Raw genomic sequence first — 13,529 nt, forward strand, 5'->3', positions numbered from 1 at the left:
CCAAATAACTCCTTGGTGACCGGTTAATAAGATTCTAGGCATTACTTGGACTGACATTCACTTTCCCTGCAAACACCATCTCAAGACAGGCAGGATATGGGTGAAGCTGGGTAGATCCAGTTGACAAATCAAAATCTAGTGAGTGTACTGGCAAGTTTTAAAATCTGATTCAGTGCCAAAAAGAAAAAAAATAACAGAAAAGAAACCCACATTATTTGGCAATATGCGCTGATATGCACACTCCAGTATTACCTTTGTATTTCTCCAGCCATGCAATGTGCACATAATTGCCTATTTGCAAACGGAGACACAAAGAGGAAACTCACTATATAAAGCCACAATTAGCATTTGCTGTTAAGGTTTGTGAAAACACAGCATTGCTTTTGTACTAAACAACTTGATCCTTGACCTTTGGGGGTAAAGTGGAGGATAAGGAAATAGATCAAATTATCTAAGTCAAGTGGAAACTTGGCAAAATAAAGGACTAATATGTTTTGTTAGTAAATCTCAGTGAAGCATTTGCCATTAAAACAAATATTAATAAATTAAGTTCTAAACTTGTAAAATATATGTGCCAAACTAAACCTCCTTAATTCCCATGTCATTATTGGAATCAATTAATTCTTCCGATACTTAAAATACTGAGCTTTGGCATTAGCCTAGGTCTTAAGTATTTAATCCAATGACATAACCAGTTAAAAAGCAATAATCAAGATAGGGTACTATGGTGTTCAGAGCAACCAAGGTAGAGATGAAAAAAATTTTTTTTTGAGATCAAGATGGCAAAATAAAGTTGGAGACAGCATTTATGTGGAATTTCATGATTTCTGTTAGCACTCATTATCATCTACAAAGTATCATATAGAATATATTTTATTTTATTTAGACAGCATCTGATACCAGAACAACTCTGGGCAGAGACAGACAGACAGACAGACAGACAGACAGCCTCCTTATAACAATTACCAACTATTTCACAAATATTTGTGATTAACAACTATTAATTAACAACTACTTCACAAACAAACTTCCTGTCTGCCCCTTTTCCTACGTCAGCAACTTTCCCGGCACAACCAACTTCCTGTCAGACCTCTGTAGCTGGTCCCAGCTTCCTTTTGCAACAACCTTCCCAGCATGGTGGACTTCCTATCTGTCCTCTGTAGCCAGCCCCCTTTTCCTATCACAATGTATCAAGTACCAAACAAACGACGAGTACCAGGACATTGTGTCAAAATACCAAATTCGACAAGTTTTGAAGTAGTTGAGTACCTAAGTATCACTGTATTTAACCACTGCATTAGAAAAGACATATAGGTATATCAAGGATTTCTCGACTAAAAACAATATACTATGTATTGGCGTATAAGCGTGTGTGTATTATAAATTTATCTAAATAAGCAGACGAAAGAAACCTAGGATAACAATTAAACAGGAAGGGCAAAATATTTAAGAAAATGACAGAGAGTATCTTAAATAAACTTGAGTTTATTTTTGTATCCCTCGTAGGGATATAAAAATTCCAGATATAGGATCCTCCTATATCTTCCAATCAAAATAGCTAAAGGAAGGCTATCACTCATGCAAGAGTAAAGGTCTTTCTATGTTTGGATGGTTCTAACTCCACAAGATATGCTGAATGTGCTATTTCAGAGCTGTCAGTAATAGCGAAAGTTCGAGCCCTACTTTCCTGGCACTTTACATCCAATATTTACTCTTCAGCATACAGCTGACCAAATCAAATCCCAAAGATGGAGAGAGCCTTAGAAAATCTAATTTCATCACCAGGTTAGAGTGTAGACTGTAGACATGACAACTAAATTGTGGATAATTTGACACATGGGTTAAAGACTAGAAAGCAATAACTAGAATGGAATGAAGATAAACTAAAAGGTTCAGAACAGGGAAGGAAGTATGCCGAGATCATATACTGCTCCCTTTATTTATTTAATTTATATGCAGAATATACTATGAGAAAAGTTGAAGGCAAAGAAGCTGAAATTGGAAACATCAAAACTTCATATGCTGGTGACATCACTATGATTCTGGTAGAGCGAAGTTCTCTGAGGATGGGTTCCAGCACGAGTCCAAAAGCATGAAACGTTTAAGTGATAATTTTATCTTCCTAGGGTTAAACATTCACAGAGATGGTGACTACAGCTATGAAATACTTGAGACACAGCCTATAGTAGATCTGGACAAAATATTAATGTGCAGAAACATCACCTGACAACAAAGTCATGTATTGTCAAGGTCATCACTTTTCCCAGTTGCAGCATTTATCTATGAATGTGAATAATCATAAAGGCTGGGCAAAGAGAAATGTATGCCTTTGAACTATGTCGGAGAAAATTGTTTAAAATACTTTGAACTGCAAGAACATAACCTTTATTGTCATTTTCCTGTACGCACAATGGCACACATTATTGAAATTTTGATGCACTGCTCTTGAAAAAATAATAATATAGTAACAGCAGCAGCATCCAAAAATGCCAAATTATACAAAATGATTCTAAAACAGACACACACACACACACACACACACACACACACACACGCAAACACATATTCTGAATACATAACATACATATAAAGCATATTGTTTGAAATAACTTCCAACTGCTCACAAAAAACTTTAATAATGATGCTAAAGCTTACATATTTTGATATACAATATAATACAGAAAAGAAGAACATGGTGGTTGTAAATAAATGAAGGCAACTGAACACAAACTCAAGGAGGCTGGCTAATATCACTGATGATACAAACATGAACTCATAAGAACTCAAAGAAGCAGTTACTGACAAACAGAAGGGACTGAATAACTAATTGAGAACAATATTATAAATACCTGCATGTTACTGCATTTTACTTGTAGAATATTTAGCAAACATGGATTAAATTTATTCAGGTTTATACACCTTTTCTTGAAGGCTGGAATGTTATGCTCACAGTCTTAAGTACATTTACTAAAAAGAAAGTAGCAAATTTTTGTTTATTGTTAATATTTGAATTAGCCTGTAAACAAAGAGACAAGACAAAGGAATTTTGAGTAATTTGTTCAGGTTTTTTAGATGGTTTTGCCCATTACACTGACTTCTAGGTCTTTTCCTTTCTATTATTTCTAACGTTATAAAGCAGTATAGTATCTATACAATTAATTCAGACTATGTGTTTTAATATTTGTGCAACACTGAAAGAATAATATTCTTTTTTTTTGCATTATACTATTTTATCACTTTTATTATTCTTTGCTCTGCTTCTTTCATGAAACAGGAAATTTCATTAAATTTATAATTTCATTGAATTTATCAGGATTTACTTCCAACCAATTTGATTCACTAATTGAATTTGTTAGGCTGCCTAATTGTCAAACAATTGAAGTTGCTGTTATCAGGTTAGTGCCTTGCCATTTTTTTCAATCACTTGGCATTTTAACTTTCTCTTTCCTAAACAAAAGTTTTTCAAGAAGCTTTTTAGTAATTTTTAGGGCTAAATAATATGCCAGAATTACATTTTATAAAATAATTCTATACTATCTCCATATACTCTCTATTAAATTACCCTCCTGTTTTTAAGCTATGATTGCAGATGTACATAATGGCTGAGATTGGATTATGCTTCAAAAATGGCTTCCACAAGCATTAAATTGGTCAGCAGCCTTCCAAATACAGAAAGACTCAAAAAAATTACTTTTGACTATTAAGGTGAATGGTATTAAATCATAATGAAAAAAGGGAATGGAATAATTATGCAAAGCATATGGCCTAATTGCTCCATGAAAGAAATCGTGTGTGTGTCAGTTTATAATTGTCTGTTATTGCTTATGGTTTTATTACTGTCTTTATTATATTACATTTGTGTTTGATTTCATATACTGCCCAAAGCTTCTGAAGTGAGACTGTTTATAAACCTTAATAAATCATAGTCAGATCGGCATCTATCCTAGTAATATCCCTTTGGACTGAAAACAATTCTCAGGTATTCCCAGCTCTCCACCTTCAGCTGCTTGAAGGAAGAGACTGGATCCAAAAGCTTGTGCAAGCAAAAATGTTAGAAGTGTAATTAATGGAAGATTTCTAAGTAGAAAGAGCAAATTATTATTGAACTGGCCCATCCAATTCACATTGCCATGCCAGAAAAGATAGCAATCCTACAAAGCTGCTACATGGTTTTTTTCCCCTTCACTTTGACTATGTAGTCAAACAAAGGTCAAGTCGAATCAGTGGCACCTAGATAATACGCAGGAAGGAAAGATAATTCTTTCTGCTCTATTTCCCCAAAATAAACTTGCCTATCCCTCATGCAAACTATCTCTCTGATATCAGGCATTTGTCCTTATCTTACTATATATCAAAACTATGGACCTAGCCAAGAAGAAGCTTCCATTCTTCAGACATTACCTAGTTCAGCCGGTTGGAGGGGTGAAATGCTACTGGTTAACCCCGGTTCAGGTGAACGGTAGTGATAAAAACTACCAGTTCAGGCGAACCGGTAGTAAAAAAAACAAAACTACTGGTTCCTCCCAACTGGTATTTCCGACGATCAGCTGTGCAGTGGGGTTTAGCAGGATTAGGAAATCCTGCTTTCTAGGGAAGCTAAATCACGCGCCACAGCTGATCCCCCTCTTGCTTCTAATTACTTTCCCAAGCCTCCTTTTGGCATATGCTGAGCATGCACACACTCATGCAGAGCACGTTTGGTGCACATTGCGCATGCAGCACGTGTTTGGCACGCAACATACATGCGCGGCCAGCAAACCGGTAGCAAACTGGTTGGAATTTCACCACTGGCCGGTTGGTTCCTATCAGGATATTTGCATGGCAAGTAATGATGGGGACTGCATCCCTCTAGGACAGATGCCGTATGTGATCACTTTATTCTTCTAATATCTCCTACCTTCTATCTTGTGGCTTTTGTTTGCTATTATTTAAAAGTCCAAAGAACCTTAGTCCCTAAAAAAAGCTTTAAGAAAGTAAAGCATTATAATTTTACTCACATTACTGGTATTAAATGCTTCTTTGGACAACATATAAAATAATGGTACGGCACTTTAAGATCTTGATATTTTTACACATGTTACAACAAAGTGTGTAAAAATAAAGTTAAATTCTGTTGTATATTAAGGATTTTTTTTCATGAACATCTGGGATGAATGTAAGTTGCTTAAACAAAGAGCTGGCACAAGGAGAAAGGAAACGATCTGCTTTCATTTAGAACATTATTTCTTCCTTGGAGTTGAAGTATTAAATATTGTGCTTTTGTTGACAGGGAACAGTGGGATAGGTCGGTTTTATTTTTAAAAGATCAGAAAGGATTACTCTTGTCCAAAAATACAAATGTTCCTCTAAATTTGGAAGCAGTCTAAAATAAGGTTAGAAATAAACAGAAAAGAATGACATGGGGTCCAATCTTCAATTCAAATGCAAACATTATCCTGTTTGCTCATTTTCTTCCTCCTTCATATAATATTGTGAGCTCATAAATTCTCATCTAGAGGGACCTTCAAAAAATCCTCTGAACTGTTGAGGGTACATAGCTTCATACCAGAATAACATCGTTTTCTATTTCCACATATAATAATATATAAACAAAAACGTGCTAGGTAAATCAGTGGGGGGTTTTCAATCTGCAAATCTCTTCATTGCTATAAAATTTGCAGATTATCTAAAACTCTTCTGTTGTTCTTTCTATAAAATTAGGCCATGACCCTGATTTCCATTTTGATCCAATTTTAGAAAATAAATGGTAATCTTACACCATTCACAATTATAATTAGGACAAAGGACATGTGAAATTAAGATTTTTGCTTCCACCATTTTTTATTCCACTTAGACTATCTTGAAAAAAATAAAATGCTATGCTGTGCTGTGCTATTTGTACACAGGGGCATATAGGAAAGAGTTGGGTTACTAAAGAATGTGGGAGATACACAGATGCAAGTCTTAATTTGCAAATAAGAGAGCCAAAACATCCAATTCAGGGGATATAATTAAACTATTAAATTAACGGACCAGAAACTAAGATAAGCATAGCAAAAAAAATAATAATTGTCCAATATAAATATAAAGACCACCAAAACTGGATCATAATTTAATTTAATTTAATTTATCACATTTCTATGCCGCTCAACTCCTAAGGGACTCTTGGGATAATTGGAATAATTCAACAGAAAGTAAACAAAGTATAAACTAAAACAAGGTTGGACAACACGTGCCCCTCCAGATATTGTTGACTCTAGTTTCCATCAGCTGCAATGAATATGCCAATAGTGAATAATCAGAGAAAATACAACAGCATTTGAAAGACCACATATTGTTCATTTCAGAACTAAAGCAAAAGACTTCAAGGAAAGGAAATTTTGAGCTCTTATTCTCAGTGAGATGATTGACATAATGTGTATTACCAAGAAGATATTCCTCTCTCAGAGATATGATTCTCTGCATCGGTCAATGTTTACTTCTTCGTCTAAAGCCACCGATAGACCCAACCTTCCTGTTTTTGGAAACATGTTTAGCTTGTAACTTTAGAGAGCCTGGATGAAACAGATCCTCTAAATCGTTTCTAGTTGGATTTTAAACCAGGACATAGCATGGAAACAGCATTGGCTATGTTTGAGAATGACTTTTAGCAGAGTCTAGAAGGGAGTAGCCAGATTTTCCTAGTTCTTCTTGATGTCTCTTCCAGTTTTCATGATGGGAGAAGGGTTTTATGGGTTTTATATTTTCATAATATTTAATGTTGTAAGCTGCCCTGAGTTTATGTGTGTGAATTAGATAAACAAATAAATAAATTTCTGGGCTGACCATGGGATTAGGAGTGGGAAGTATGGTATTACATGGTGTTTCTTTTTTCTTAGGTTGGTTCCAGTCACTGTTGGGATCGGGAGAGTCAAGCCTTTGATCCATTACTTATGGTGGGTCTTGGAGCTCAACACTCTCATTCCTCTCAGTTAATATCTGCATGAAAGCACTGAGTGCAATCATTTGCTAGCAAGTATAGGGCCCAAAACGATCAGTATGCAGGTGATACTAGAGTTTCTGAACCCTGGGTTGAGCAAGCAATACTGTCAAGACCAAAATGGAATGATTGGCTCTTCCAGTATGAGGAATCTATTAACTTTATTTCTGGATGTGTTGCATTTCTCCAAATGGAACAGGTGTAAACTTTGGGGGTCCCCCAGAGCAGGTACCAGATGTAGCTAGGAGGTCCTTTGCCTTGATTTATCTGCACTCACTTCTGGACCAGGACATCCTTCTTGCAATCACTCATTCCTGAAAATGAAGATACTGCAAAATGGAATAACATGAAGGAAAATAAGTATTTTTTAGTTTATTTAAGTTCAGAACAAGAGTACTGAAATATGGAATAACATGCTTCAATATGAACTTTAGGCGTAAACAAGTCTCTAATTCTAGAATTCAATTTTTATTTGGGGAGGGGGAAGATAACTATCCATTCTACCCAAGTCACTTCACGGTTTTAGAATTAGGGAACTGTTTAATTCTATTGACTCAGGTGGGTATTTCCTATCAGTGAGGGCTCTTCACACAGATGATCAAAGCAAATCTTTCTGAAGGCCTTTGTACCCAGATTCCCATCCTTTATGTTGACTGAGCTTGTCAAACTTACACATAGGTGTGAAGATCTACATAATAGATACGTAGGCATATAAGCTTTTCTTATTGCTTAGGAGTTAGCAACACTTTGGAACTTCTTATGTGCTCATTTAAATGTACATGTTTTATTTATTGCTGAATTTCTTTTTAAAAAACTGTGAACATACATATATATAGCAATGTTGCATCATTTATTGCTGGTGCTTTACATAAGGGTGCCTTTGGGCATTCTGCTGCAAAATAAATGTCTAACTGCTTCTATCATATTGTTTATTTATCCCTCCTACTTTAGGAGCCCCTGGCATGATAAAGAGGATTAGTTTATTTTATCTGCAAAACAACTCTGTGGCAAAAGTTAAATTAGAATCAACAAGCACAACTACATAATAAGTTTTCTGGTTGAGGTACAATTTCTTTCTTTTCCCCATACTATGCTAGTTGATAATTATTGGAATTATAGTTGAATACCTGTGGAAGGCACCAAATTCTTTTGTTCAGACATTTGTGTCCATAGCTGGAAAGCAAAACTGTCAACATATCCTCGACTTATTTCCATAACTGAGCCTCAAATTTCTGTGGCTAAGTGAAATATTTAAGTGAATTTTTGTCCCATTTTACAATCTTTCTTGCCACAATTGTTAAGTGAATCACAGCAGGGATTAAGTTAAGTGTTCAGTGAATCTGGATTCCTTTTGACTTTGCTTGTCAGAACATTGCAAAACAGGGATCACATGACCATAGGACACTGCAACTGTCATAAATATGAGTCGGTTGCCATCGTCTGAATTTTGATCATGTGGACCACAGGGATGCTGCAATGGTATGAAAAATGGTCATAAGTCCCTTGTTTCGGTGCCGTTTTAACTTCAAATGGTCACTAAACGAACTGTTGTAAGTCAAGTATTACCTGTAATGGCTTTGCTTCCTCCATCGTTACATCCTGCACATATTGGTTGAAATGTGTCAGTGATACTCTTTTTTATATAGTATATCCAAGACTATCCTACAAATAGAGCTATTATGTAAATCTTCCATGGGGGAAGGGACACATATCATGTTCACACTCATGCATGCACAAAGCGCAGTAGCAACTACAAATATTTTTTGGTCTTTTTTCACTTTTGTATTTCTAACTGGCTAACTCGTTTATACTGATTTTGAAGATTAACGGTCCACAAGATCAATTTCTTGTATCATATCATAAATGAGCTTTTATTTTTCAGGAATGCAGTACTTTTTTGGGTGAAAAAGTAGCTCCTTTTGGAAGCACACATGTTCCTTTATAAAATAATCATTTCAGGTCAATACACAAAAAGATTTATGGTTATGCTAAATTGAGGAATGTGTATAAACCAGCTATATATTTAAACAACACTGCCATTTTATAATTTCCCCCCAACCTACTGTGATCTTGTTGTAAAGTAAAACCATACATAAACATATAACCTTGAGCAAGCTGAAAGCTAGACATATGTTAACTTTTCTTGAAATTACACAGAGGTTTCTTTACATTTTCAAGTAGCCATTGGTTTGTGCCCACTAATTGCATGGAGAAAGTTGGCTGAATGAATTCCCTTCTTAACAAAACACTATTTCTTTTACCAGGCTTGTCAACAGTACTCAGAAGACATGGTAATTGTGTGGCTGGAGTGTTAAAAATGTTACAGCTGCGCTTTAGCAACTGTGTTAGCCTGTTAGTTAGTTATAACTGGAAGAAAGTTGGCAAAGCAAATGATTATCATTACGATCATACAGGTTTTCTTCTAATTCTTTAATAAGACTTGCAACAGCAACTATTTTACACTAGATTCATCAATGTCTTGAATCTGGTATTTTCTACTCCAAGAATAACATTAATGTCCTGTTTTCATTCTGAATTTTTATTTTGCATCCTGAAAGTCAAAGTATACCACTTACATTTGTAATGTATAGGTAGCAATAATTATTCATTTCTTCGATGTAATTTATTTTCTCATCTACAGATACAATTTCTTGTTACTCAAATATTTATAGAAATTTGAACAAAAATTCTGCAACCCAAACATCTATTTTATCTATCTAACTTGACAAAGGATAACAATTGCTGGGATGTCCTTGCTACCAATTTCTCTTGTTCCAATCTACAACTCTTCAGAATAAAAGACAGAGATGCTGAGGGCTGATTCAAATTTTTGTTTTAGCAATTATTTTAGCAGATCCAATCTCCAACCCCAACATATTTAAAGGTAAATATGAACCAGAATGCAGGTAGCTCCATTATACATTTCCAGATAGTTCAACAAGGAAAACACCAGAGATATAATCACATGAACTTTTGTCCGTCTCTCTCTCTGTGTGTGTATTTATAAAACAGCTAAATGTATGTGAGCAGCCTATGACTATTCATGTTCAGTAGAAAGTAATTTAGCCCTGAGGTGAAAGAAGACATTTCCATTTTTCTCTTGGATTAAGGCAATGATAGATTCTGATAAATCAACACCAGACTGGATCTTATACTTTGGTCTTTTACTGCAACATCCATTACTTTCAGTATAATGCTTAAACATACAGGATAATCAGATTGATGCACTGTACAGTAAATGTTGCCCAATTTGTAATAAAAATGTTAGGAGATTGATTTACCTAAAATAATTAATTGGACCCTTGGAAGTATGCTGCAAAAGGTCACCCACTTCCTGAGGAACACATGTAGTATTGACTCAAGATTTCAGTTATTTGTGCTGATCTGTTCAGTGAAAATCAATAATATTTTGATTTGTGGGCATTGTTTTGATTATGCTATTGTCAGAAAGTCTCTATGATTCTGGTAAAGTGTGCAAAAGAAAATGATGGGGTTGTTTTGATTCAGTCTAGACATATCTGTAGGATTTTCTAACATGTCAAATCAGGGACAAGAATTACTATTATTTCCATAATGATTTTTCCAAAGAAAAGACTAACTCAGCATACAGGTGGTTATTTTCAACAAAACCTCCTAGTTTGGAGTAATTCAATTGCCTTCACCTTGGAAACACGTTACATTATAAATAGAACTAAGGCCATCGACTAGTGACAAAGGATCACTTGTAAAAATCACTAGAGTGACATGACGGTGGCAGTCAACAAATGATAGGAGCCTCAATTCAGCAGGCACTCTCTCTTGAATAAAGGACTGTATTCCAAAGAATGTTGCTTTCATACTCAATTGCATTTAAAAGCATTTCTTCCCAATTAAATTAGGACAAAAATTATATCTCATGTTATTCCCTACCCAACAAATAATTCTATGTAAAATTGCAGCATGTAATGTTATCTATGTTACTATATCCTTCCATCAAGTCTTCAAGTGTGCTTTCTTTATAAGGTTATTTGACAATTTAAAATAATCCAAATCAGAACTTTCAGTCTTACCTGGCAAAAAAGGAAGCTGCCACCGAGGTACCTGTGGAGGTATCACTAGCAACACAGGTGGTCTGGGAACTGGGGAAGCTATACAAGGAAGGTTTATCTGCATTGTAATGGTTCAGCACAGCTTCGGTCAGTCCATCGCGGCCAGACTCGGTGATCAACTGAGAAATCTAAAAACAAAACAAAGTTATTTCTTTTATTTTGCTTTATTTCAATTTATTGATTGTCCCACTCCAATGGACTCTTAGAATGTATTATATTCACCACTGTGTTATTCAGGGCATGTGTGCATTTGGCTTAAAAAAACAGTACATATCCTTCAACTTCATATCATGATCTTTACATTCATTTACATCTTTTATAATCCCATTGTGAAACTTGGGATTCGCAAGTTCTAGCACATGAACTTCTAGCACTTTCTTGCTAGAACTTCACCTCATTTTTGTTGGAAGCTATGAGCTAAAATAACATTCTGACCCTGTTAAGTTTTCATTATGGCATTGGTATTCCTTCAGATTGAAGGAGAAAGTCTAAAGCATTATCTTTGTGCCACTGTAGCAATTTGTGCACTTTGAAGGTATTAGTCAAAGCCTATTTATTAAAAGAAACTTCTACACATGTTTATAAATGCTGCAGCATAACTTCACTCAACACAGGTTGAAACTGCAAGCTTGGTGACTTGAATACCAAGCAAATATTCTGAGCTTCAAAATTATGTGATTACAAACAAGGTTAAGATGTTAGAATCTGTTTGTCATATTATGTTCTGATTTATGTAATATTAAATATTAAAAGTAGCAAATGTATAGATCATAGAGTACAGTCGAAGTAGGAATTTTTATTCTTCTTCTGTGCTGTTTATAACACAAAACCTTTCTTTCTTTCTTTCTCTCTTTTCTCCCACTCACTCCTGGTCAAACCAGCCTGCAATGGCTAACAATAAGATCAATCTAAAACACCACTGAAACTAAAATCATAATTTCTAAAATGCACTAAAACATCATTGCACATTATAATTAAAAGTAAACAAACAGCAGCCACATTCATAGTTACAGCTATAAAATGTCAAACTTAAAAATACGGATACTGTACTTAGGGTGGAATGCAGTCCTCAGTATAAAAAAAGGTTTTTTAACATCTTTCTACATTTCCCGAGAAAGGAAGATACTAAATGACCTTGTTACCATCTGTTACATTTGCATTTCTCTTGCCTCCACATTTTTCCTCATGTGAAGCAAGCTGGTCTACATATTTATCTTGACATCATAAGTAACCTGTTCTACTGAAATTCAAGGTTAGATGAATCATGTCCTGCACATCAGAAAGTACAATTTTCATGGAAGCATTTTATTCCTGGTAATTTAATTAGGTATTTTAATACACCCATATTCTCCAGTCTAAGATCAAACTTCAACTTTTAGATTTATTCCTCTAGGTTCCTTAAGAAAAGAATTGGCTCTCTGCAAGCTTTAATACTGACAGAAGATCACAACCTAACCAAATAGTATACAGAGCAGATAAAAACTTGTGATCTATTTGTTGGTAGATTGTGCTTTTCATCACACCATTATTTTGGTAGGTGCAGAATACCCATAACTGGCATTCCCCATTTTAACTTGTTCAGCTATTTCTTTGACCTTTACTTAGTAATTTGATCCTAAACATTTAATGGGAAAATCCTCACTTGGATTTTAACTGATTTTATTTCTAAGTAAATAGCACTAACACCACTGCTATTTAATACCACCTTCTGATTGCTTCCAATATTGCGCTCTCTCTCGCTCGCTCTCTCTCCCTCTCCCTCCCTCCCTCCCTCTCTCTCTCTCTCTCTCTTACACACACACACACACACACACACAGATATGGGTCATCAAACACAAGACAAAACAAAATGGTTGGGGATTGGGTGGTATTCAGCTTGACATAATATAAATTATGCAATCTAATTTTCATGCTAGTCTACTATAATAAACTATGTAGACGGAAAAATAATCACATTCTCTAAGAAAGAAAAGGTGATTCCTAGAAATGACTGGAGACAGCACTTTCCTAAGCTAATTCAGGCTGGGCAGAAGCCACTATTAAATAACAAATCATTATACATAAAGTTCAAGAATTGATATATCTTCTAACTGAACAAAGGAGAGATAAGTGAAGCTGCAAATGAGCCAACACAGCACTACAGCAAACTGCAGTATCACATGACATGATTTCAACAGTCTTTTTTTTTTGTGTCCATCCATCAAGTCATATTTCTTTGCTCATGAGTTGACCTCAGTGAGGTCCTACAGTATGAAACTGTCTTCTCCTAAGAAATGACAAATCGGAAATTCTGTAGAATCTACTTCCACGATCACAGATCTCTTTATAGCCATAAGAAAGTTTTTGTGTAATCCTTAAACATTTCCACACAAAGATGCTGCTATACACAAATTCCAATTAGAGTGGCCATTCCAGAGGAAATAAAGAGTTTTATTCATTTTAGTGGGCAATCATCACACCCTATGATATTTCAGCAGTTACAA

At 35.1% G+C, this 13,529-nt stretch overlaps 1 protein-coding gene across 1 annotated transcript in view; it reads right to left on the reverse strand.

Moving 5' to 3' along the window:
• Positions 1-13,529, reverse strand: part of KIF26B (kinesin family member 26B) — a 352,803-nt gene that overhangs the window by 191,229 nt on the left and 148,045 nt on the right. Inside the window, exon 4 of the mRNA XM_070950509.1 lies at positions 11,008-11,174. Coding sequence (XP_070806610.1) covers positions 11,008-11,174 — 167 coding nt within the window. The remainder of the gene's footprint in view (positions 1-11,007; positions 11,175-13,529) is intronic.

Source organism: Pituophis catenifer, unplaced genomic scaffold, assembly GCF_029215685.1.
Source record: "Pituophis catenifer annectens isolate HBS135680 unplaced genomic scaffold, rPitCat1.0.hap2 SCAF_1, whole genome shotgun sequence".
NCBI lineage: Eukaryota > Metazoa > Chordata > Lepidosauria > Squamata > Colubridae > Pituophis > Pituophis catenifer.